The sequence below is a fragment of the Trachypithecus francoisi genome, unplaced genomic scaffold, assembly GCF_009764315.1.
Source record: "Trachypithecus francoisi isolate TF-2019V2 unplaced genomic scaffold, Tfra_2.0 Lachesis_group12, whole genome shotgun sequence".
NCBI classification, from domain to species: domain Eukaryota; kingdom Metazoa; phylum Chordata; class Mammalia; order Primates; family Cercopithecidae; genus Trachypithecus; species Trachypithecus francoisi.
Window position 1 is genome coordinate 91886043 of NW_022681457.1, and position 24193 is coordinate 91910235.

Below are 24193 nucleotides of genomic sequence, written 5' to 3' on the forward strand. Positions count from 1 at the left end.
CTCCTGCCCCCAGCCTCAGCAACAATCTCCGCATGCTGGACTGAGATTTTGTCCTTTTTCCATTTCTAGGGGTTGGTCCTTATTGTCCCATGAAGAAATGGGCTCAGAGGGGTTAAGTAATTTTTCCAATGTGTGCACCCTCATCCATTCATTCCACAAATACATATAAAACACTAGTTCTGCAGCCAGCATTGTTCTATCTAGGTAGTGGGACTACAGACGCAGACAATTAAACAATGGACACAATATTCATGTCGATATTAGACATGTGTTTTTAAACGTTGGGATTGGGGTGTGGCAGTTAGAATGGTAACTGCCATTGGGGCCATCTAGAGCCTAGAGGTCTATAATAATGACTTTAGGCTTTTTATTCTAGATGGGATGGGAAGTCCTGGGGGGCTTTGAGCAGAGTGAGAGGGTGTGACCTCTATGTGGTCAGCTTCCTTGGGCTATTATGTCAAGAACAGACTTTGAGGAGTTGGGGGCAAGGTGGGAGCAGGGGGGCATTTCAGGTTGAGAGATGGCCGGGGTGAGTCTGGTTTCTGGATTTACTTTGCAGGTAAAGCTGGCAGCATTCACCATCTGCCCGGAGGGCCCTTCCCAGCCCAGAGTTTCTTCAGCATCGGCAGCTCAGCCCCTTCTGGCACCCCAGGGCTCTGCCTCCAGGCTCCCACACCAAGCCTCTGAAGTCTTCAGAGTCTAGCCTTAGTCCCTCCTGCTTGGAGGCAGGCGGGGAGGTCTCAGCTGGAGGAACTGAGGAGCCAGGCTGGGGTGGGGTGGGGACAGCTGGGCTCTCCGGAACACCGGCTCCACTGTGTGCCTTGGCTCTGATGTTGGGACCCCCAGTGGAGGCGTGAGAGACGCCAGATGAGCGTGGGTGGTTCCCAGCTGCCTCCTGCGTGAGGACCTGGGGGCTGGGAGAGACTTGCTGCTCAGCCCCCACCCCAGGGCCCTCCAGTGGCAAGCTCCCTCCTGTTTCCCCACCAGGCCTGGGGGGGCCAGCTGTGCTGGGGTCAGGGAGACTGTCCTGCCCTGCCTCACCCCCTCCCCCATCACCCCTTCCTCTCTCTCCTGAGTGGTCTGGATCCTCCTCTTTAACCTTGGGGGACTCATTTTATCTCCATCTTGGGCTGCTCAGCTCCCTCTCTGCCTTCTCCCCACTTCCCCATCTCAGTCTCCTGTAGGCTCACTCCTCAGGGGCTGACTTCTTCCCACCATCACCACCCCCACCACCAACCACCTTTCTTCTTTGAGGGTGACTCTGGTGCCCTGCCTTCAGGACCCCCAGTCTGCATTCTGTCTCCCCGGTAGATAGGGGTTTTGGAAGGCAAGGCCATATCTCGCCTCCCCACGAGCCCCCTTCTGCCTTTGTCTTTCCCTGCGCCTAGACTGTGTAGGGTGGTTCTGGAGGCAGAGTGTGGACCCTAGTGGGTTCTGCTGCTACTTCCCATCAGCCACCTGCACCTTCCAGGAGGACCAAGAAGCATTGGAAGCCCACCCCCCAACAGCCAAAGAAGGTTCAGGGCTCCCCACACTGCACAACACGGCCCTTGGTCCAAGCCCTAGTGCCCTAAGATATGGCCATGAAAAGAGGGGGCCGAGAGGCAGCTGGGCAGCAGCCCTGGGTCCCTCGCTCTGGACAACCTGGAGCAAGTCTCTTCCCCTTTCTGAGCAGATAGGGCAGACAGGTGATGTAAGCATGAATGGATGAGGCCTCCTGACCCTGGAAGCCTCTTGTGTGTGGGGTGGTGTCCTTGCTGGTGATACTTAGTCCCTCCCACCTCAGACTGAGGCACCCAGGAGGAGGGAGAGGCAGGGGTGGGGTAGAAGCAGAGGCAGGTAATTGAGAGAGCCAGGCAGTAGCAGGGTCCATGGAAGGGCGAGCAAGTTCCAGGGGAGGGGACGTCCCCAGCATCTGAGGAGGGGGGAGAGGGGCACATAAATCAGGGTCAACTACCCTCCTCTACCACTAACAAGGGAGGGACAGAACTGCTCCTGGGATACCAGAAAGACAGACGCAATATCTCAAGCGCCTACAGTGTGCAGAGCGCTCTGCACATGTCACCTCACTGGATCAGCAGTGATCCCCAGGAATCAATAATGTTAACTGCCATTTTACAGATAGGAAAACTGGGGCTCAAGGAAGTAAAGTCACCTGTCTGAGGTAACACAGCAAGAAAGCAACAGTGTCAGAATTTGAACCCAATTCTGGCCAGGTGTGGCGGTTCACATCTGTACCCCCAGCACTTTGGGAGGCTGAGGAGGGAGGATCACTTAAGGCCAGAAGTTTGAGGTCAGCCCGGGCAACATAGCGAGATCCCATCTCTACAAAAAATGCAAAAATTGGCCGGGTGCGGTGGCTCACACCTGTAATCCCAGCACTTTGGGAGGCCGAGGCATGCAGATCACGAGGTCAGGAGATTGAGATCATCCTGGCTAACACGATGCGACCCCGTCTCTACTAAAAATACAAAAAAATTAGCCAGGCGTGGTGGTGGGCACCTGTAGTCCCAACTACTCAGGAGGCTGAGGCAGAAGAATGGTGTGAACCCGGGAGGCAGAGCTTGCAGTGAGCCGAGATCGCGCCACTGCACTCCAGCCTGGGTGACAGAGCGAGACTCATTCTCAAAAAAAAAAAAAAAGCAAAAATTAGTTGGGCATGGTGGCAGGCACCTGTAGTCTGAGCTACTTGGGAGGCTGAGGTGGGAGGATTGCTTGAGCCCAGGAATTTTGAGGAATTTGAGCTGTGAGTGCACCACTGCACTCCAGCCTGGGCAACAGAGCAAGACTCTGTCTCTAAAAAAAGAAAAAATTGAACCCAGTTCTGTGTGACTCAGGAGCCCAGGCCTCTCTGGAAACCTCTCAGTGAAGTGGGTGAAGGTGGCCCCTCCCCAGCCCCCTCAGATGCCCAGCCACCCTACCTCCCCCACCCCCCACCTTGTTGCCTCTTTGGTCCCAAACGGTTTGGAAAATCCTAACGGGAGCAGATGGTGGGACAGATGGAGGGAAAAGCATTTCGGGGCTGAATTACACAAACATTGAAAAAGTGATTAAAACCCCAAGCCACCCCTAGGCTGCCCACCCCAGCCTAGAGCACAGTGAACTCTGAGGTGGGGGCCTGGGGGTCTCCGAATACCCCGCATCTCAGCCCCAGCATCCCATCTTCTGCCCAGCCCCCTCTCTGCCAGGGACCACCCCCGGACCAGAGCCTAGGGCGGCAGAGCTGCCAGGAGCACAGCCCGGGAGGGGGAGGGGGCGGGCCTGGCTGTTCCCAAGGGAGCTGGGCCCTAAGGAACAGCACGCTGGGGCAAGGGGTGGGAAAGTCCTGGGAGCTGGAACTGCAGACCCAAAGTCAGGGATGGGGTGTGAGGTTCTGGGGGCCCTCAAGCAAAGTCCCTCACTTCATATGTGGGGCCCAGGTCACACAACAGCATTACCCACCCCACAGTGGAGCGGGACAAGGCCCTTGACCTCTGGAAGCTTCAGTTGGTTCCCTGGTCTGTAAATGGAAACAATAATAATAGCACTGGAAGGGCTGCTGTGAGGATTAAGAGGGAGGGAGCCTGCGAGGTGCCTGGCGTAGCGCCTGTGCCCAGTCAGTGCCCAACTAATGTTGGCTGTCAGTACTCACAGGGCTCCGCGTGGCTTCTAGGCAACCCCTGGTGTTGGGAGACCAGGAAGGCTGGGGCTACTTGAGATGGTCCTTCTCCAAACAGAAGTTTGGGCTTGAAGATCCTGCTGGCAGAACCCCTGAGACTGCTGAGCTCTGCAAGATGGAGATGGCTGCACTGGGTCCCCAAGAAGAGCCCCGACTCCTGGGTAAAAGCGCTGAGCTCCATGCCAAGTCCAGTGTCAGGGAGTCCAAGAGATAGAGAAAGTGCTGCATCTTAGCTGGTTCCTCAATATGAGAGTACAGATTTCTCGGGGTGACAGATCCAGGTTCAAATCCTGGCATGGCCTTTTTTCTTTTGGGGAAAGCTGGCAAAAACAACCTCTCTGGTCCATTTTCTGTAAAACCTGCCTTTCCAGCCACTTCCGGGACTTGCTGCCAGAAGCCTGCAGACACCCTGATGTAAGCCCACCAATGGTCACCCCATCACCTTCTCCCCCAACCTGTCCTGCCCTTGGGCCCCCTCCATCCACCAAAGGAGGCCGAGGCCCCACCCCATCTGGGACCCCTCCTTCTTCCTCACTCCTATACCTGCTTTCTTCCGTTGTGGCAGAGGAGGTCTCAGACCTGCCCTCTTCTCCCCAGTGCCACTCACTTCCTGGTCATATCTGCCCAGTATTACGGCTCTGGCCTTCCCACAGCTTCCCTGCTCTGATCAGTTTCTCTAAATCTGATTACCTTCCTCCCTGCTTAATAACCTTCCATGGCTCCCCGCTCCCTACCAGAGACTCTCTGAGACAAGCCTGAACTCTCACCTCCTACCCCAGTTCTTCTCCCTCCATCTTCCTTTCCCCTAATAATGTCCCACCAGCCCAGCAACCCCTGCCCCAGATGACCAGGATCTTCCCCACACCAGATGAAGGGGCTCCGTGACTGTCTCCCAACCCTAATCTCTCCCATATGGGAGTTGGCTTTGGTGGGATGGGTGGAGTAATGCCAGCATCTGGGGTCACATCCAGGCCACACTTGCCCGGGAGAGTAATAGCTTTTCCTTTTGCTGGTGAAAGCAACTCATAGCTGGAAGGGCCTCAGGTGTTGACCAGAGAGGGACAGTAACTTGCCTGAGATCACCCAGCCAGGCCCACCCTGTTTCTGCTCCCCTCAATCAGAAGTGGCCCCTTCAGAGCCTCTGCAATCAAAACATTGAGATCTTTCTTCCACAATTCCATTGCTGGGGAACTCAATCCTGCCACTTCTCTTGGTCTAGCTTGGACGGGACCGTTTGAAAATCATTCCTGAGTTATGGCAAAGGGACCAGTCACTTCTTGGAAGTGGAGTGGAGGGCAGGAGTCTGAGTCTTCACTTGTAACTTTATATTCCCTTCTGTCTGAATGTATTAAAACCTGGACATGGAGGATATTTGAGACTTGAGTCAAAAGTAAGTTTTTTTTTTTTTGAGACGGAGTCTGGCTCTGTCGCCCAGGCTGGAGTGCAGTGGCTTGATCTCAGCTCTCTGCAAGCTCTGCCTCCTGGGTTCACGCCATTCTCCTGCCTCAGCCTCCCGAGTAGCTGGGACTACAGGCACCCGCCATCACGCCCAGCTATTTTTTTTTTTTTTTTTAATAGAGACGAGGTTTTACCGTGTTAGCCAGGATGGTCTCGATCTTCTAAGCTCGTGATCTGCCCGCCTCGGCCTCCCAAAGTGCTGGGATTACAGGCATGAGCCACCGCACCCAGCCAATTTTTTTTTTTTTTTTTTTTGGCACGGAGTCTGGCACTGTTGCCCGGGCTGGAGCCCAGTGACGCAATCTCAGCTTGCTGCGACCTCCGCCTCCCAGATTCAAGTGATTCTCCTGCCTCAGCCTCCCAAATAGCTGGGATTACAGGCATGCGCCACCATGCCTGGCTTTTTGGTTTTTGTTTGTTTGTTTGTTGAGATGGAGTTTTGCTCTCCTTGCCCAGGCTGGGGATGGCGTGATCTCGGCTCACCGCAACCTCTGCCTCCCAGGTTCAAGCGATTCTCCTGCCCCAGCCTCCTGATTATCTGGGATTACAGGCATGCACTACCACGCCCGACTAATTTTGTACTTTGAGTAGAGACAGTGTTTCTCCATGTTGGTCAGGCTGGTCTCGAACTCCTGACCTCAGGTGATCCGCCCGCCTCGGCCTCCCAAAGTGCTGGGATTACAGGTGTGAGCCACCATGCCTGGCCTAATTTTTTGTATTTTTAATAGAGATGGGGTTTCACTGTGATGGCCAGGCTGGTCTCGATCACCTGACCTCATGATCCACTCACATTGGCCTCCCAAAGTGTTGGAATTACAGGCGTGAGCCACCAAGCCCAGCCCAAAATTAAGCTTTTAAAAGAAACTTCCTGGGGTCGGGCGCAGTGGCTCACGCCTGTAATCCCAGCACTTTGGGAGGCCGAGGTGGGCGGATCATGAGGTCAGGAGATCGAGACCATCCTGGCTAACACAGTGAAACCCCATCTCTATTAAAAATACAAAAAATTAGCCAGGCCTGGTGGCGGGTGCCTGTAGTCCCAGCCACTCAGGGGGCTGAGGCAGGAGAATGGTGTGAACCTGGGAGGCGGAGCTTGCAGTGAGCCAATATTGCACCACTGCACTCCAGCCTGGGTGACAGAGCGAAACTCCATCTCAAAAAAAAAAAAAAAAGAAAAAAAGAAACTTCCTGGTGGGCATGGTGGCTCATGCCTGTAATCTCAGCACTTGGGGAGGCCGAGGCAGGAGGATTGCTGGAGTCCAGGAGTTTGAGATCAGCCTGGGCAACATGGTGAGACCCCATCTCCACAAAAAAATTTTTTTTAATTAGCTGGGTGTGTAATCAGGAGGCTGAGTCAAGAGGATTGTTGAGCCCAGGAAGTGGAGGTTGCAGTGAGCGAGACCCTGTCTCTAAATAAATAAGTGAAATAAAAATTTTTAAAAGTGCCCCCTAAACTGGGATCTGCCTCCCAGAAGCCTTCCAGCGGCCCGTTCTGCTTGGGTGGTCCAGGCTGAACGCTGCATTCAGTGCCTATAGCCCTGGGGGATTCTCCTCCCAGCCTGCTCCTGATAACCCAGAAAAGTGGTGGGAATTCCCAGCCACCCGTGTGGTGTGGCTCTGGGAGCGGAGGGACTGTGCATGTAGCTGAGCCCTGCCTCCCGTGCAGAGCTGCTGTGGGAACCTACAAGGCACTGTGGAGGGTAGTGCACATGAAGGAGGCTGCTCCGTGACACTTCCGGGCTCCGGGATCCACATTCACACAGCCTTGCCGGCAGGTGCCCTAGTGAGAGGAAAGGTCACACCCCAGCTCTAGACTGCTGCTGGCACCCCAGTTACCTCCCTGAGACTATGCATGGGGTTAGAGCCAGAGGCAAACTAGAACCTATCTCTGCCTCTGAGCTCTTTCCAGTGGGCCAGGCTTCCTTGGAGGAGTGAGGAGACTTCCCAGAGGGTCCAGGGGTACCCAGAGTTCCAGAACCCCACCCCAGAGGCCGAGGTTGCCCTATGCCAGGAACCCTGTGCTCCCAATTTGTCTCCCTCCCTGGGAAGACCAGGCCAGCTCTCATTCCTGGCACCTTAGGATCTCCCGGAGGCTGAGGATTGCCTCATTGTTTCCATAGTAACAGTGAACAGCAGGGCCTCCTGAATCACTACAGAGAGACTGCACTGGTACCTGCAAGTATGCATTTGCCCTGGGAATGCCTGGGATGGGGGCAGCCTTTGGTGCATGCACACAAGCATATGCACACCTTTGCACACATGCACACCCAGTGCACACCCTTTCCTCCTCCCAAACACACGCACACCCTTGCAAATGCAGGAATTGGCATGGAGCTTCAAGCCCTGGCCCGCTGACCCAGAAGTGGGTCAGAACGTCATCCTGCCTGACATAACCCACTCCCACAGCCACCCTGGCCCACTCAGATGCAGAGAGCATCTCGGGGAAATGAGGGACTTGCGCTTTATAATAATATCCACTGCAACATTTATAGATACTTAGCACGTGCCAGGTCCTGCGCTTTCCTCTTCACATGTAACATCTCCTCTGTTCTCCACAACACCACTCTGGGATGGATGCCAGGAGAGTGAACATGCTCAGAGAGGCAGAGTGATTTGCCAGAGGTCACACTGTAGTGCGGGGCTGAGCCAATGTGTAAGCCCAAACTGTTTGGCTCCAAGCCTTGGACTCTTGCCTTCCTCACCAGACCCCTTGATGCCAGACCCACAAGCACTCACCCTGGGGCCCACAAACACAGATGGGCGTGCCTGGCAGTAGGTGGGACCAGAGTCAGCTAGAATGCCAGGATTCCTGGGCTTGTCACTCTGGGCCATCATATTCCCTCTTCAGCCTCCAGCCATTCCTATGTCAGAGGTATGAGGGGAGGTTTAGACAACACAGGGATTTTTTCTTCCACTTATTTCTTCTCAGTGTGCAGAAAAGGAACTTTGAGCAGTGAGAACAAGACTCACTGAGAATCTCCTGCCTAGGAAGCCACCCGGGTTCCCTTCCCTTCTGGCAAAGGGAGAAGTCCAGCAGCTGGATCTGGCCTCCAGCCTTCTCTGAGACCTCTCATGCAGACTTTTAACAAAGGGGCCGGAGGCCAGAGGCTGGGCCAGCTGGGTCACCCTGAGCAGGGAGTTGGGTGGGCCAGATGGGGGGATGGCTTCCAGGAGGCAGTTTTCAGCAAAAGGATGGTCTGGCAGTGTTGCCAGGAAGGCAACGATGCCCCTCACTAGAGGCATCCCAGACTGATAGGTACTGGATACACCCTGGTGAGGAAATTTGAGACAGGCAATGACCAAGTCCCTACAACATCCTCGTCGTCATCTTTGTCATCATCATAGCTACCACTGATTGGACACCCTTTGTGTCAGGCACTTTAAGCTATGATACAACTGGCCGGGCGCGGTGGCTCACGCCTGTAATCCCAGCACTTTGGGAGGCCGAGGTGGGCGGATCACGAGGTCAGGAGATCGAGACCATCCTGGCTAAAACGGTGAAACCCCGTCTCTACTAAAAATACAAAAAATTAGCCGGGCCTGGTGGCGGGCACCTGTAGTCCCAGCTACTCAGGAGGCTGAGGCAGGAGAATGGAGTGAACCTGGGAGGCGAAGCTTGCAGTGAGCCGAGATCGTGCCACTGCATTCCAGCCTGGGAGACAGAGCGAGACTCCATAAAAAAAAAAAAAAAAAAAAAAAGATATGATACAACTTCCACTACTGCTAATAAAAATGGCAGCTACTAGGAACTCAGCCCTTATGTGGTTGATCTTCATTGACTCCTCACAGAACCCTGTGAGGCAGGCACTATTGTTAGACCCACTTATAGATGGGGAAACTGAGGCTCAGAGCGATTCTGAGACGTGTTTACAAGCCGGGGCAGCAAGATGCAGGCTCTACCTGGCTGCCGCGTCTGTGGTCGGCTCGCCTGGGAGTTGGCCTTCTGAGAGCTAAGCAGCAGGCAAGGCAGCCTCTGCCAGGTGGGGCCTCCTCCTTGGACTCTTCCTGCACTGGAGCAACGCGGGCTTCACTGTGGCTGAGGTGGCGCCCTCTGCTGGCTGTGCAGAGTCACGAGGGAGGCCCTCCGTGGACTTGAGTTGTGGGAGGTGGACTGACCCTGGAGCCTCAGGGTCAGACCTTCACTGCAGATGGCAGCCGTTCGCCAGTGAGAACAGATGCCAAGGTCACTCCGGCAGTCTGGGGCTGAGCTGAGGAGTGAATGTAAAGGCAGTCTTCACTCCCAGGCTTTTGTCCTTCTACCCCTCCCTTGTCTTCCCCTAGCTGCCTCCACCTCCTCCACTGCCTTCCACTCTGGGCCCCTAAAATAGGGCCTCTGGCCCCACTGTTTTTGAGGAATCTGGGTGACTGGTGTGCAGCTGATAATCTGTCTCCAAAGGCAAAGCCAGGGTCCAGGGTTTGGGGCCTGGAGCTGCCACTGACTGGCTTTGTGATACTGGGGGAGATTCTCAACCTCTCTGAGTGCTGTTGGATGGCAGCCTTCCTGTGTAGACTCTGAAGAACTGAAGAGATTTGAGGAGGTCTCCTTTACCCGATTAGAAGGCTCTATTCCACTACTCCTCCTCCTCCCTCGCCTCCCCTTCCTCCTCCTCCTCCTCCCCGTCCTCCTCCCTCTTTCTTTCTCTCTGCCTCTTCTCCTCCCCTGACCAGAGGAGGCATTTTAGGCTCAGAAAGCTGGAATTACTTGGCCCTATGTCACCCAGCCAGGGGTTTCTGGCTTCAGAATCTGGACTTTGGAGGGCTGACCTCTGCCCTGCTTCCTTTTCATCTCCTCCTATATGTCTGATCCATCAGCTCCTACAAAACAAAACACAAAACCACCCAAAATCCTCCATCGACTTCTCTGTCCCCTGCCACCACCCGGGCCAACACCGCATCCTTTCTGACTGTGAGACCGCAGCACCCTCCTTGCTTCCTCACAGGGCACCTGGCCCCCCACTCCTGTTCTCTGCCATCCAGCCTGCACACTGGAGCAGGCAAAGTGAGCCTTCTAAAATGCAAATCACATCCCATCTCATCTCCCCTCGAAGCTTCCCATTGTGAATGGGATCAACCTAACCTCCCTTCCACACCTGGAGGCCATGTGCTATCCAATCCCACCTGCCCTCACTGCCTCCTTGTTGCTTATAAAGTTCCAGGCTCACTGGCTTCTTTCTGTTTCCCCAACATGCCAAGCTTGCTCCTGCCCCAGGGCCTTGGCACATGCTGTTCTGGGTCCGAGCTCCCTTCCTGTGCTGTGTGCTGCTGCCTCCTTTGCCTTCAGGTGTCAGTTCAGATGACTCCCCCCAACCCATATCACGTAATGTCACCCCACCCAGACACTCTCCACCACATGACTTCCGTGTTTTCATAGCCACTCTCGGTCTCTGAAGATATTTTATTTGGTCAGCAGCTCACTTGTTTATTGCTTGTCTCTCCCGCTGGAATGTGAGATTCACATGGGGCAGGGACCCTGTTGTCTTGGTCACAGCTGTGATGCTGCTGGCACTTAGTAGGCTCTCTATAAATGTTTGTTGAATAAATAAAGCCCTTCCTAGCCCCAGCTACTCTTGCAAGCTCGGAACAATCTTTCCAATCTAGTTCTACTTTTCCTGCTCCCAGTGTCACAGCTCAGAGCCCATAGCAAATGCCCACATAAACATTCTGCCTCTCCTGCTTTCCCTCCACAGAAACACTCTGCTTTCCCAGACCTCAGAGCTAATGATTCCTCTTTCCCTCTGCCTCTTTCCTCTCACTTGGCTAATTTCCACCTGACTGTCAGTGCTTATTAAGCTCAAGCATCACCTCTTCCCAGAAGCCCTTCCTGCTTTCCTCTCAAGTTAATTACCTTTTCTGTCCCTGTAGGCCCCAGGTGCCTCCTATTCCAGAAGGCAGTCCCCTCTTTGTATTTTAAGAACATCTCTCTCCTCTTCCCCAACCATAAGAACTCTTTAAGGACTAGGACCAGTCTGGTTCATCACTATGTCCTCAGCACCACCAGCACTCAGGAAATACTAAACTGGCCTGACTTCATCATTGTCATGATGGGAATTTTGAGGATTAGAGAGGCTAGATCAGTGTCTCCCAGCTGTATGACCCATGGCAAGCCCCTTCTTCTCTTCAAGCCTCAGTTTCCTCATCTGTAAAATGGGTATAATTCCAACTCCTCTGAGGATTCAAAGAGGCTTCCCTTATGGACATAATGTGTCAGCTCGGGAAAAGTGTTGGGTGAGTGGGGAGTCCCTTGTCTTGGCCCTGGGCTTAGCAACTGCCTCTGTGAGCAATAAGTCCCCTTGAGCCTTTCAGGGAAGGAGATTGATGTGATGTCCTCTGGTGAACCCTGAGCCCTGGGTCCTTGTCCTCAGAGGTCCTTAGAGGTAAGGGGAGGTGGTAGGCAGACTGGATCAAGCTCTCAACTTGCAGCCACATAATTTAATTTGAGACATGTCTCTATAGTTCACTGGCTGTGTGACGCAGGGCAAGTCCCCTTACCTCTCTGATCCTCAGCTTCCTGATGTGGAATGGAAGCTAATGACACATACCAGCCTAAGACTCAAAATAACATGGATTAAGGCCAGGCGCAGTGGCTCACGCCTGTAATCCCAGCACTTTAGGAGGCCGAGGCGGGTGGATCACAAGGTCAGGAGATCAAGACCATCCTGGCTAACACTGTGAAACCCTGTCTCTACTAAAAATACAAAAATTTAATCGGGTGTGGTGGCGGGCACCTGTAGTCCCAACTACTTGGGAGGCTGAGGCAGGAGAATGGCATGAGCCCGGGAGGCAGAGCTTGCAGTGAGCTGAGATTGTGCCACTGCACTCCAGCCTGGGCGACAGAGCGAGACTCCATCTAAATAAAATAAAATATAAAATAATAACATGGATAAAGTAGGTGCTCAATTATTATATCCCCAAAGCAACTCCTGACCTCCTGATTCTTCCTGTGATTTGCAGGGCAGGTGAGGGGGTGTCTAGCGACCACCCTTGACTGGGGCCATGACCATCCTAGGCTATGAATAGGAACCTTCCTGTTCTAAATGGGTATCCGGACTGGCTTGGGCACCTGCAGCCTGAGTTAGGTGCTGAGACTCTGGACATGCAGGAGGGTCCCAATGCTGGTGACACCATTAGGTGTCAATGTGTAAGTGACCAGCCAGCCCTCAAGGGGATGTCTGTGGAGTCCTCCAAATGAAACTCAGTGAGTGCAACCTGGGAGGACAGAGGCCAACCCTTAGTCCCTACCCAGAGCCTCATTTATGGTTTCATTCATTCTTTCACTGCTGTGTTTCCAGAATATTATACAGGGCCTGGTCCATAATAGGTGCTCAATAAACATATGATGGAAGAATGATTTTTTTCCATACAGTCAACAATCATTTAATGAGCCCCTACTGCATTGTAAGCCTTGTGCTAAGGGATGGGATATATAAAGTGGCTGGGTTTTTTTGAGACAGAGTCTTTCTCCGTTGCCCAGGCTGGAATGCAGTGGCACAATCTCAGCTCACTGCAACCTCTGCATCCCGGGTTCAAATGCTTCTCATGCCTCAGCCTCCCAAGTAGCTGGGATTACAGGTGTGCACCACCATGCCCGGCTAATTTTGTGTTTTTAGTAGAGACGGGGTTTCACCATGTTGGCCAGGCTGGTCTCGAACTCCTGACCTCAGGTGATCCACCCACCTCGGCCTCCCACAGTGCTGGGATTACAGGCGTGAGCCAGCGCCCCGGCCTGCAGTGGTTGCTTCTGAGAGCTCCTTCCCAAGCTCATCCACTAAATCCTCCCAGCCAGCTCCCACTGGCTGCCAGGTTCCAGGCACCAGGACTTTCCCCAGAATTAAGGCCCAAGCACCCCATGCATCATGAGGCCTGGGAAGGCTGTACCCCGACATCCACAGCTCTCCAAATCCTCCCAGTCTTCCAAGCCCCTTCCTTCTGCCGCCTTCTCTCTCCAGCCCTCAGGCACTGCCATCTCCTCCCTCCCAGCGCCCTACATCTATCTAGGTTTTACCCAAAGTGGCCAGCAGATGGCGCCAAGGCTCCCCTTTCCCCAGCGCTGGACTGGAGGCCAAGATCCCACCAGGACCCTCCCTCCTTTTCTCCCCTGCAGGGACGGGAGTAGATTCTATGTCCTCTAACTGAACCCTCTCCTTCCTGCTGGTTCCTGCGATGGAGGCCTGAAGAGGCTCCAGTTGCTCCTGCGGGCCTCCTGGTTGTCTTCCTGTCTGATGGATGGGGGGGGGGTCCCTAGGGGCTAAGCTGCAGCTGGTGGGGCGGGGCCGGGTGGGGTGGGGCAGGCAGCTGCTGCGGGGAGAGAGAAAGAGAAGATAATAAGGAGAGAGAAAGAGAAAGAGAGCAAAGAGAAAAGAGAGAGAGAGGTGCTCTGGCTCCGGGGCTCCTCTCCCAAACGGGTCGAGGTCCCAGCTGAGGCTCTCCCAGGACAAGGTATGTGGCGGAGGAAATGATGGGGCTGGGCAGTGTCACCCTGCCGAGTGGGGCAGGCCTGGGGGCACTGAGGGGATGGGCAGGAACATTCTGCTGCTCAACAAGAGCCCCTAAGCTCGCTTCCATCTCACCCCTTCCAAGGTGACCAAGGAGGAACACAGGGCCAGCGAAGGAGTCCTGGGTGGGCATTATGAGAGGAGGGTTGTCTATCGCTGCTCTTGACCCACTGTGTGAATTTTCACCAAGCTCTTCCCATCGCAAGACCCCACTTCCTTAATGTAAAACCAGGTGGATGGAGAGGTTTCTATGGCAGAACTTTGCAAGATGTCCCCTTTCCAAATAAAATTAGCCCTTCCAGGGCTTCTTGAAAACCTTTAAGACCCAAAGGAATGTCCTGCTAATGGTGGAATTTCGGATAGTCGTGGGAGGGGGCTCAGGGGTTCTTGTTGAGACAAAAGGCCCTGAGCCCTGGTCCATGCCTCTCCTCCACTTTGTTTCTCTGGCTGGGATGAAGGAGGGGGGCTGCAGCCACTCCCCCTCTCAGAGATGCTCTTAGAGAGATTGCTGCAGACTGTTTTCTGGCTGGGGAGGAGCTGACCCCGGCCAATTCTAGAATCTCAGGAATCTCCGAATGGGTGAAGTCACTCTGGGTAGGGAGACAGTTCAGTTAAGCACAGCTTTGGGAGTCAGATCAGCCTTTGCTCAAATCCTGGCTCTGCTGTGGGTCCCTGGACAAGTCCCTGTCCAAGCTGCAGGATCCTCTTGTGCAAAGTGTGCACAGAGTATGACTTTACAGAGTTGCCCTGAGAATTAAGCCACATAATGCAAAGAAAGCTCAGCATAGTATCTGGCCCCCGGTAGACGCTCATTACTGCCCTCACTATGGGGATGAAAATGAAGGAAAAGGACTGGCCTGGAGTCACAGAACTGGACTATCCAGTGAGTCAGAGCAGCCTCTTTCCAACCCCACTGGAACACGAAGCCCTCGTGTCCACTTAGCACTCTGCTCACCCCAGCCTTACTGTGATCTCTCCTCTCTGCTCCCGTCTACCCCAGTTGCATAGGCCTCGGGTCTAGCGTGGAGTGAAGGGATCCCTAGGCCCAGGGATGGGAGGCGCGCTTCGGAGTGGGGGCACAAACGGGCATCTCCGTGGCACTTGTCCTCCCTCTACCCTGGGAAAGGGCAGAAAGCGGCAGCCGAGTCAGGGCTGTGTGTGGGCGAGAGAGTGACCGCGGCGGAGGCGCGGAGAACCCCGCTGGGCTCTCGCTTGGTGAGCGTGTGTGAGCCGCGGGTCCGCGAAGCCCCCATCTCCCCGGTAGCGGACCGAATAGGCAGCGGGGGCGGGAGTGGGGGCGCCCTCCGGTCCTCACCCCGCCCCCGCGCCTCTCCCCGCAGCGGGGGCGCCCCGCCCCCCGGGCGCCCGACGTGGACGCTGCCGCCGCCACCGCCGCCGCGCGGGAGTCGCTGTCCGCGGAGCCGACATGCAGGCGGCGCGGGGCGGCGCGGGGCGGCCGGGGCGGCCGGGCCGCGGGCCGGAGCGCGAGTGCGAGCGGCCACCGGGCGCCGGAGCCACGTCCCCCTGCGCCGCCCCGGGCCTGCCGGCCGGAGGAGCCACCATGCACCCCGGGCCGCCGAGCGCCTGGCCGCCCCGCGCCCGCGCCGCGCTCCGCCTGTGGCTGGGCTGCGTCTGCTTCGCGCTGGTGCAGGCGGGTAAGGGGGCCCGGGGCGGGGGGCCGGCGGGCCGGCGCCGGGGCAGACTCCTCTACCTGGGAGTCCCCTGGTCCTTTCCCTGCCCCCTAGGGATCTCCTGTCTCGGCCGAAACACTGCTCCCCTAACCCAACCCCCAGCATCTTCCCTACCTCCTTGACCCCCAGACCTGTCCTTCAGTTTCCTAACCTCCCCTGTCACCTCAGCCCTGGGTTTCTTAGGGTCTTGTGGTCCCCAGTCCCCTAATCCCATTCCCCTAACCCCAGGTCTTTGCCTCAGCTTCCCTAGCTCCCTTCTTTGGCCCAGGGAGCAGCTGAGGACACCAGTTCTCCCACCTTGGGCCTCTCTCCGTGTCCCCAAGATCTCTCAAAGCCCTGCAGGCCAACTCTGCAGGGGCAGATGGGGTCCTGCTGTGCAGGAGCACGTGTGAAGGGGATGGGGGCTGGCACCTGAGGGCACAGTGCAGGGTGTGGGGTGGGCTCCAGCACCCGAGCTGGTGCAGTGTCTGACCTGCCCCATGGGGCCGGCCTGTCCTTGCCCAGCCTCTCCTACCACTCTGTCTTTGTCCCTCCTGGTTGCAGCTGCCCAGCTCATCTCTCCTTCCGTGGTTCGGGGCGCGCTCTCTCGCATCTGTCTTTCTCAGATGCCCCACTTCTCTGTCCTCTGGTTCTGTGTCTGCCGCCACCTGTCTGTGTCCTGTCTCTCCACCTCCCTCTCCATGTCTGGCTCTGTCTCTCTCAGGTCCCAGGCCCAGCCCCCTGGGCCTCAAGTTCACTCTCTGTGGGGCTAGGGGTACTGCTCAGGCCCAGCTCTGCCCCATGCTGCACCTGCCCCTTGGAAGATACAGAGGCTTATGTGACTGCACTGCCCCTCTCCTGGATGGTTTTCCTCACTGACCCCCACTATTCCCATCACTCTCACCCCCACTTACCTCCTGTCTCTTGGAGTGATTCCTCATTGATCCTCTTCCCCTACTTGTTCTCTTCCCCAGGCTTCATTCTGCCTGGGCCACCACAATTCTGGGGATACTTCTGTTCTCCTCATTCCCAGCCCAGGGCTCACCCCAGCCTGACACTTCTTGATCTCTGGGTCTTTCTCCTTCGCTCAAGGTCACTCATTGGACAGGGCAGTATTGTCAAAAGAGCACTGGACTGGGAGTCCTTTGGTCTGCTTTTCATCAGCTAACCTTCAGTTTCTGTCCACCTATGTCCCCTCCGTAACTCTCTCCACAACTCTAACCGCCCATCCCTTAGGGGCCTGGCCCAGGCCCATCACTTTGAGTCTTGGACCCCTGGTGGGGCCGGCCTGTGGCCAGCAGGGGCTTCCATCCCAGTTATGAGGAGCCTGGGGCCTCTTGGGCTTGGTTCTTCAACCCACTGAAGAGCCAAGAGCCATGTCACTGGACCCAATCGAGGCCTTAGTTTCTTCCTTCCCCTCCTGCAAGGCCTTCCCCAGGTTTCCCTTTCTTACTTATGAGACAGTGGGTCTGGGCCTCACAACAGGGGATGTTCAGGCTTAGGTGCCTCCCCGTCCCCCAGACAGTCCTTCAGCCCCAGTGAACGTCACCGTCAGGCACCTCAAGGCCAACTCTGCAGTGGTGAGCTGGGATGTTCTGGAGGATGAGGTTGTCATCGGATTTGCCATCTCTCAGCAGGTAATGCTCCACTGTCCTCGGGGGGAAGGACACATCAGGATAGTAGTGGCAGATGGGGGTAGGAGTGTGGCAGTGGTGGTGATGGAGAAACAGAAAGGAAATAGGAACTTCAGGCAAGGGAGATGAACAATTTGGACATATGTCTGAAAATTGGGGCCCCATTCAGACATATGTCTGAAAATTCTCTAGAAGAGAATCAGTCAGTGAGGGAGGGTTCGAGAACTTTCTAGTGGAACACAGAAATTAAGGGCGTGGTTTTGATCTCGGAGACATCTGCATTTAGGACCTAGCTTCAGTGCTTACTAGATATGTGGCCTTGGGCAACTTCCCTAACCTCTCTGAACCTGTTTCCTTCCCTATAAAATGGAGATATTGATAGCGGAGGTGATGGAATGAAGATTGTATATGTAAAGGCTTTGTCACCACTGGGAGGTGGGCAGGAGTGGGGCTGGTCACTGAGTGTTCACAGCAGTGACTGGCGCTTGTCTGCAGAAGAAGGATGTGCGGATGCTGCGCTTCATCCAGGAGGTGAACACCACCACCCGCTCGTGTGCCCTCTGGGACCTGGAGGAGGATACGGAGTACATAGTGCATGTGCAGGCCATCTCCATTCAGGGCCAAAGCCCAGCCAGTGAGCCTGTGCTCTTCAAGACCCCGCGTGAGGCTGAGAAGATGGCCTCTAAGAACAAAGGCAGGCCCGGGTCACTGTTAAGAGGGATAGGGTGGGGTGAGAGGTGGTCAGGACCAGACCAGTGGGTGGCTTGAGGAAACCTCTGTCTCCTTCCCCTTACCCCCTGCTGGCAAGTAAAGCAGTACCTGAGAGAGAGAGGGTTCACGCTAGTCCCCGACAAGATGCTGGGCATATAAACTCCCTTTAGACTTGGTCCTATCACTGCCACCCCAATTAGCCATCAGTGCATTCTAGAATGTACATTAGATGTGTGGGTACCTGTAGAAATCAGCACTGTTGTCTTGGGCTTGGCCCTAGAGGAGTGGCTGAGGGAGGAAAGGAGCACTGGACCTAGTGTCTCTCCCGACAGATGAGGTAACCATGAAAGAGATGGGGAGGAACCAACAGCTGCGGACAGGCGAGGTGCTGATCATTGTCGTGGTCCTGTTCATGTGGGCAGGTGAGTCTGGCCTCCGGCCTTTTTCTTCCCTCAGCCTCTGAGAAATGGAGAACTCTGACCAGCCCCTTCTCTCATGAATACAAAGGGTAAGGGGTTTAGACATCTCTTTTTTTTTTTTTTTTTTTTTTTTTTTTGAGACGGAGTCTCGCTCTGTCACCCAGGCTGGAGTGCAGTGGCGCGATCTGGGCTCACTGCAAGCTCCGCCTCCCGGGTTTACGCCATTCTCCTGCCTCAGCCTCCCGAGTAGCTGGGACTACAGGCGCCCGCCATCTCGCCCGGCTAATTTTTTGTATTTTTTTTAGTAGAGACGGGGTTTCACCGTGTTAGCCAGGATGGTCTCGATCTCCTGACCTCGTGATCCACCCGTCTCGGCCTCCCAAAGTGCTGGGATTACAGGCTTGAGCCACCGCGCCCGGCCAGGGGTTTAGACATCTCTAAGGTGAAGTCTCCAAGTCCTGCCAACGACAGTTCTGGGAACCAGATCTGACCCTTTCTCTACCTCACTCTTCACCAAAAAACCAGCATATTGTTAGCTGCCTGATAGGATTAAATGAGTACTTGCCTTTGCCCTCCCTCAGAAGAGGTTCAGCTTCTTGGGGCTGGACACTTCCACAGGCCCTTTACCACTGGTCATGGCTACAGCCCTTTTTTCCTCTTCTGGGGTGCTGTAGAAAGGGGTCCAGGCCTGGTAAGCTCAGGGGAAGTCACTGCCTGGCCTTGGGACATTCTCCTAACCTACTCACCCTTCTAGACCCAGTCACCATGGCTGCAAGACAGCCACAGTAAAAACTCCCTCAATCTGTCCATTAGAATGGCCCTCCTGCTTCTACACCCCCACGGCATACTGTTCACTCCTCTCTTTAGCCTTTCATATGTAAGTTAGTTGGACTCTTGTCTCTTTCCTTTACCTGTGGTCTGTGAGCTCCCTGAGAATGAAGACCAAGCTTTTTGTTTGTTTTGTTTTGTTTTTTGAGACCCAGGTTGGAGTACAATGGTGCAATCACAGCTCACTGTAGACTTGACCTCTTGGGCTCAAGTGATCTTCATGCCTTAGCCTCCTGAGTAGCTGGGACTACAGACATGTGCCACCACGCCTGGCTAAATTTTTATTTTTTGTAGAGATGGGATCTTGCCTTGCTATGTTGCCCAGGCTGGTAAAGGCCAAGTTTCATTCATCTTTGTACTCAATTCAACCAGCATTAACTGAACAATCACTCCAGCCCAAACAGTAGTGCTACAATCATGACTAAGAAGACCCCTGTGCCTGCAAAGAACTGTCTGGGCGAAGCCAGGCCCGAACTTACTTCTTTTCTTCTCGTTTACTCTTTTAAATTTTTCTTTTTCATTTTCTTGGGCTGAACTTAACTATAATCCAATGTGATGAGTGCTATGATAGTATCATGTAGGAGAGCAGAGGGAATAACTGTGGGTTAGAAATCAGGAAGAACACAGAGGAGATAACATGGGAACTGAGCTTTGAAGGATAAATAGGAGTTCACCAGGCAGCCAAAAGAAGAATAGTGTTCAGGGCATGGTATGTTCAAGAAATAAAGTAAGTTCAGTTTGGTTCAGGGCAGCTGCAATCCAAGAGAGAAGGTGGAACGTGGGGGAGTAAAGGATGGCGAGGCTGTAGACTAGAGTCTTTTGAGGGATTTGAATACTATGCTAAAGCTTTATTAGCATGGTGGTTGAAAAGGCAGGCTGTATTGTAGAAGCATTTGGAAAAAAATGTTCCTTAGGCACACAGAATAACAGGCACTTGGAAAAATGAGGCAAAAACAAAGGGTTGTACAAAAGAGGAGGTTTGCTTATGGTGCGTTATTAGATTTGGCACAGACAGTATTTATATAATCATAACAATATAAACATAGTGAATTAACCCAAAATTGTGATGTAATTTTGTTAAGATAATAGGGAGGGAAGTAGAGGAAGTTGTGATGCTTTATCTGCCCCGGTTGGAAGTCAACAGATTTCTAAAATAGATCAAGAAATAACATTCTAAATATAGAAGTAAAATTGGGAAAACACCTAGAAGGACTGGAGTTGGCTGCCTTAATACTGTCTGACTTTCAAAAAACATTCTGTTCATGTATTATTAGTTTGATAAAACTAAGCATTTAACAGACTGCAGGCCCTGGAGTTTATGTCCTAGTTCTGCCACTGTGTGACCTTGAGTTAAGTTAGTGAAACTCTCTCTATATCAGTGTCCTCACTTGTACCCTGGGAATGATAATAATAGGTATCCTCACAGAGCTCTGAGGATTAAGTGAGATAGAATATGTCAGTGCACAGCACAGGGCCTGGCACAAGCTCAACAAATGCTATTATTGTTTCTATTTTCCCCTCAAGAAAAACCAGAGCTGTTAGAGATTTTGTTTGTTTTTCTTTGAGACAGAGTCTCACTCTGTTGCCCAGGCTGGAGTGCAGTGGTGTGATCTCGGCTCACTGCAACCTCCGCCTCCCAGGTTCAAGCTATTCTCCTGCCTCAGCCTCCTGAGTAGCTGGGATTACAGGCACCTGCCACCATGCCCAACTACTTTTTGTGTATTTAGTAGACGGGGTTTCACCGTGTTGGCCAGGCTGGTCTCTATTTCCTGACCTCGTGATCCGCCCACTTTGGCTTCCCAAAGTGCTGGGATTGCCGGGTACTGTGGCTCATGCCTGTAATCTCAGCACTTTGGGAGGCTAAGGTGAGCGGATCACCTGAGGTCGGGAGTTCGAGACCAGCCTGACCAACATGGAGAAACCCCATCTCTACTAAAAATACAAAATTAGCCAGGCGTGGTGGTACATGCCTGTAATCCCAGTTACTTGGGAGGCTGAAGCAGGAGAATCACTTGAACCTGGAAGGCGGAGGTTGCAGTGAGCTGAGTTGGCGCCATTGCACTCCAGCCTGGGCAACAAGAGTGAAACTCCATCTCAAAACAAAAAACAAAACCAAAGTGCTGGGATTACAAGCGTGAGCCACCGCGCCTGGCCGTTGTCAGAGGTTTAAAGGAAAGGAGGGGAGGAGATATGATCAGACGCATATTGTAGGAAGATCAGCCTAGCAGCAGTGAAAGGGGTGGCTCATGAGGGCACAGGTGAAAACAGGAGCCAGAGGGCAGAGGGAGGGTGCTACAGTAGTGTAGGTGAGGCACAATCAGGAGAGACCATTGGCAAGCACTAGTGGGAAAGAAGCAGGGGAGGCAGGAACCCAGGCCCTGGCCTCTGACTGCTCACTTGTCCCCCTCAGGTGTCATCGCCCTCTTCTGCCGCCAGTATGACATCATCAAGGACAATGAACCTAATAACAACAAGGAAAAAACCAAGAGTGCATCAGAAACCAGCACACCAGAGCACCAGGGCGGGGGGCTTCTCCGCAGCAAGGTGAGGGCAAGACCTGGGCCTGGGTGGGCCACCCTGTGCCTTGTGCTCTGGTAATCCCTGGACTGAAGAGGGGGTCAGCTCGGGGCCTGGCATGGCGACAGCTGGGCAGAGCCAGACTTGGCTGCTGCCTGTGTGACACAGGGACACTGCAAGTTGATTTTGGATCCTCTCCTTTTGCAGGGTGCCAGGGTCCAGTGGTGATTTGAAAAAAAATAAAGCAGTGAATGGGGAGGGCAGAATTCTTGGTTGGCGCGGGACAACAGGAATGGGGTGTCTGGCTCATTCCTGCTCCTGCTGTGCCTTGTGACCTTGGGCAGGTGCTTTACTGCTGTACTTTCATTTCCTCTTCTGTAAAACAGATATGAAAATCTTTTCAGTGCTTGCCCTGAGCAGCTAAGAAGACAGACAGTAGAGAATGTGAGAGGATCTCATGATCTCATGGTTCTGACGATGATTATCCAACAAACATCTGGCCCTCTCTACATCTCCTCTTCCCTCCATCTCCTTGTACCCTCTGGCTTACTGTCCTCTCTCTGGAGCACTTTCCTGAAGCCTTTTATTAACCCCCATCTCCAGAAGCACCTCAACAATGTCAGTGGCTGAGGCTGCACTCAGAGGGATGACTGCTGGGGGTAAACTGGGTGCCAGGGGCCATGGGCCCAGGACCCAGTCTTGGCCATTCAGTTGAGTGAGGCTGAAGGCTGGGTTTGAAAAGGCAGAAAGACAAGACATCCAGGCAGGGCTTCTCTTTTCTTTCCACAAGGGACAAGAGCCTGGCTTATTTAGGCTGCAGCCCTGCTGCTCCTCCCTTCCTTCTTCTGTCCTCTGTTTCCAGCCTTGCAAGAAGTCTATTCAATTAGTCCTGGCCGCTTCTCTCATTTTTTTCCTCCCAGTTTCCAAACAAGCCCTCAGTGAACATCATTGAAGCGTGACTGCCTGTCTGCAGAGAGAAGGATTCCATTTTTCTTCTCAGCTGGTCCCCGGGCCCACGGGCACAGGGAGAGGGACGACTGCAGCAGCGGGGAGGAGGCGCAGCTAGCTGCAGTGTTCTCTTCTCCTTGCCCTAGTCAGATGAAGGAGGCTGAACTACAAACCCAAATTCTGCAAAAAATAAAATAAAATAAAAATAAGCCACAAAACTAAAAGGCCTGGCCCCATTCTGGAAACGGCAAAGCTGCATGAGACACAGCCTTCTGCCTCCTTGCCTCTCCTGGACTGGCTTCCTCTTTGAGAAAATGCACAAAGCCCTGGGAGATGACAAGCACGAGGACTGACGCAAGCTGTGTCTTTCAGACCAAGGAACATCAGAGAAGCTGTGGGGCTGCCTGCCATGCAGGATCATGGCTGCCATCAAGCCTTTTCTGGATCCAGCCATCAAGGACATGTTTGTGGTATGATACACACCTTTGCAAATGTGCAAGATGTTACCTGGTTTGTCTCTTTTGGAAAACAAAAATCAGAAGGCCGCACTCTAGAGGGCAGAGAGATTCCCCCGAAGACTGAGCTGGTTGCCTGCATCCTCTATCTTCTTTGACCCTTATGACTGTAAGATCATCAGTTCGGGGTCTTAGGAAGACCTGGAAGGTACTGGTCTAATTTATTTAGGAAGTATCTCTTGGAATTTCAGAAATGCTAGCTTGGACAACTGAAAAGTCACATCACATCTGGCATTCTGGGGGTTACTAAAACACCCCTTCTGGAGTGGAAGCTGCTGGAAGGCAGGCCTGAGCCATTCACCACAGACAGGAAGAGCAGCCCTGGCTATCACCACTGGCCTCTGGGGTCTTCATATCTTGCCATCTCATCCAGGGTTCCGTGAAAGTTACCCAGGGTCCTCATGTCCTTCCTTAGAGCCTGAGTGGTGTTAGGTGACAGGTCTCTCTCTCCACTGCCCCTTTCTGGCTTAAAAAAATGGTGCTTGATGAGGGAAGGTAGACTCTTTCCTAGGACTGATGAGTTATGGCTGCCAGATACCTGCATGGGAAGAGGTGGACCTCTGCATCTTCCACTGGCGGCCAAGGATGGGTGTGGGTGAACCACACCTAGCACAAGCCTGGTACTCAGTAAATATTTGTTGAAATGAATAAGAGCATCGGTCTCCAAGCCAGAGAGCCAGAAGCCATCACCCAATGACCGCCCCTTCCTTCCGGTCTACAAGAGCTCTCAAGGCTGGGTCTGCCACCACTCTGCTTTGCCCAAGTGTGGCAGCACTGGGGAGGAGAGACAGGATAAAGGGCAGATGTCAGCAATACTAAGGGCTTCCTCATGGGAGGGCATGAGGCTCCACTCATTGTCTTGTGACTTCCATCCCTGCTGAATGGGGCTGCAAGGCCAAGGCTCCTTAGGGGAGAGGTCCTTACCTCTGATCCACTTAGAGCAATAACCACTTTTTAAATGTAAAATAAAAAGACAAATGAAAAGGCACATCCTTGTCTTCTGGTAAATGCCCAAATGTTGCCCTCTTTTTCTGGCAATTGGCAGCAAGTCAGGATGTGTGGAGGAGGGAGTCAGTTCTCTCTCTCCATTTTGGCCTGCAGCTTCTTAGGGACATGCCTGCCAGCCAAGTTGGAGTTGGAAGGGAAATCTCAAACAGATGGGGGTGCACGTGTAGGAGAAGAAAATAGCTGCTCCATCATCCTATGACTGAGGCTCCCCCAAACCAAGCTTGGGCTGCCTTACTAGATAGGTATGCAGGCTGGTACTCAGTTTTTAAAACAAAGGGTTTTCCCCACTGGATGGGGCTGGGTGCTTTTCCTGGCCAAAGGAATGCAATTCCTGTTTC

The 24193-nt window shown here is 53.7% G+C and overlaps 1 protein-coding gene across 4 annotated transcripts; it reads left to right on the forward strand.

The window, feature by feature from the left end:
* Positions 1-14948: 14948 nt before the first annotated feature.
* FNDC5 (fibronectin type III domain containing 5) lies at positions 14949-23835 on the forward strand. Of its 4 annotated transcripts, none has more exons than XM_033227244.1 (6): positions 14950-15260; positions 16797-16912; positions 17405-17603; positions 17953-18042; positions 21278-21411; positions 21789-23835. In XM_033227244.1, the coding sequence occupies exons 1-6, from the start codon at positions 15032-15034 to the stop codon at positions 21798-21800; spliced, it is 780 nt and encodes a 259-aa protein (XP_033083135.1). In that variant the 5' UTR covers positions 14950-15031; the 3' UTR covers positions 21801-23835. The 4 variants fall into 4 exon arrangements, with proteins under 4 accessions (XP_033083133.1, XP_033083135.1, XP_033083134.1 ...); XM_033227243.1 differs by having other exon boundaries at positions 22305-23835; XM_033227245.1 differs by having other exon boundaries at positions 14951-15260; positions 21771-23835.
* The last annotated feature ends 358 nt before the right edge of the window (positions 23836-24193 follow it).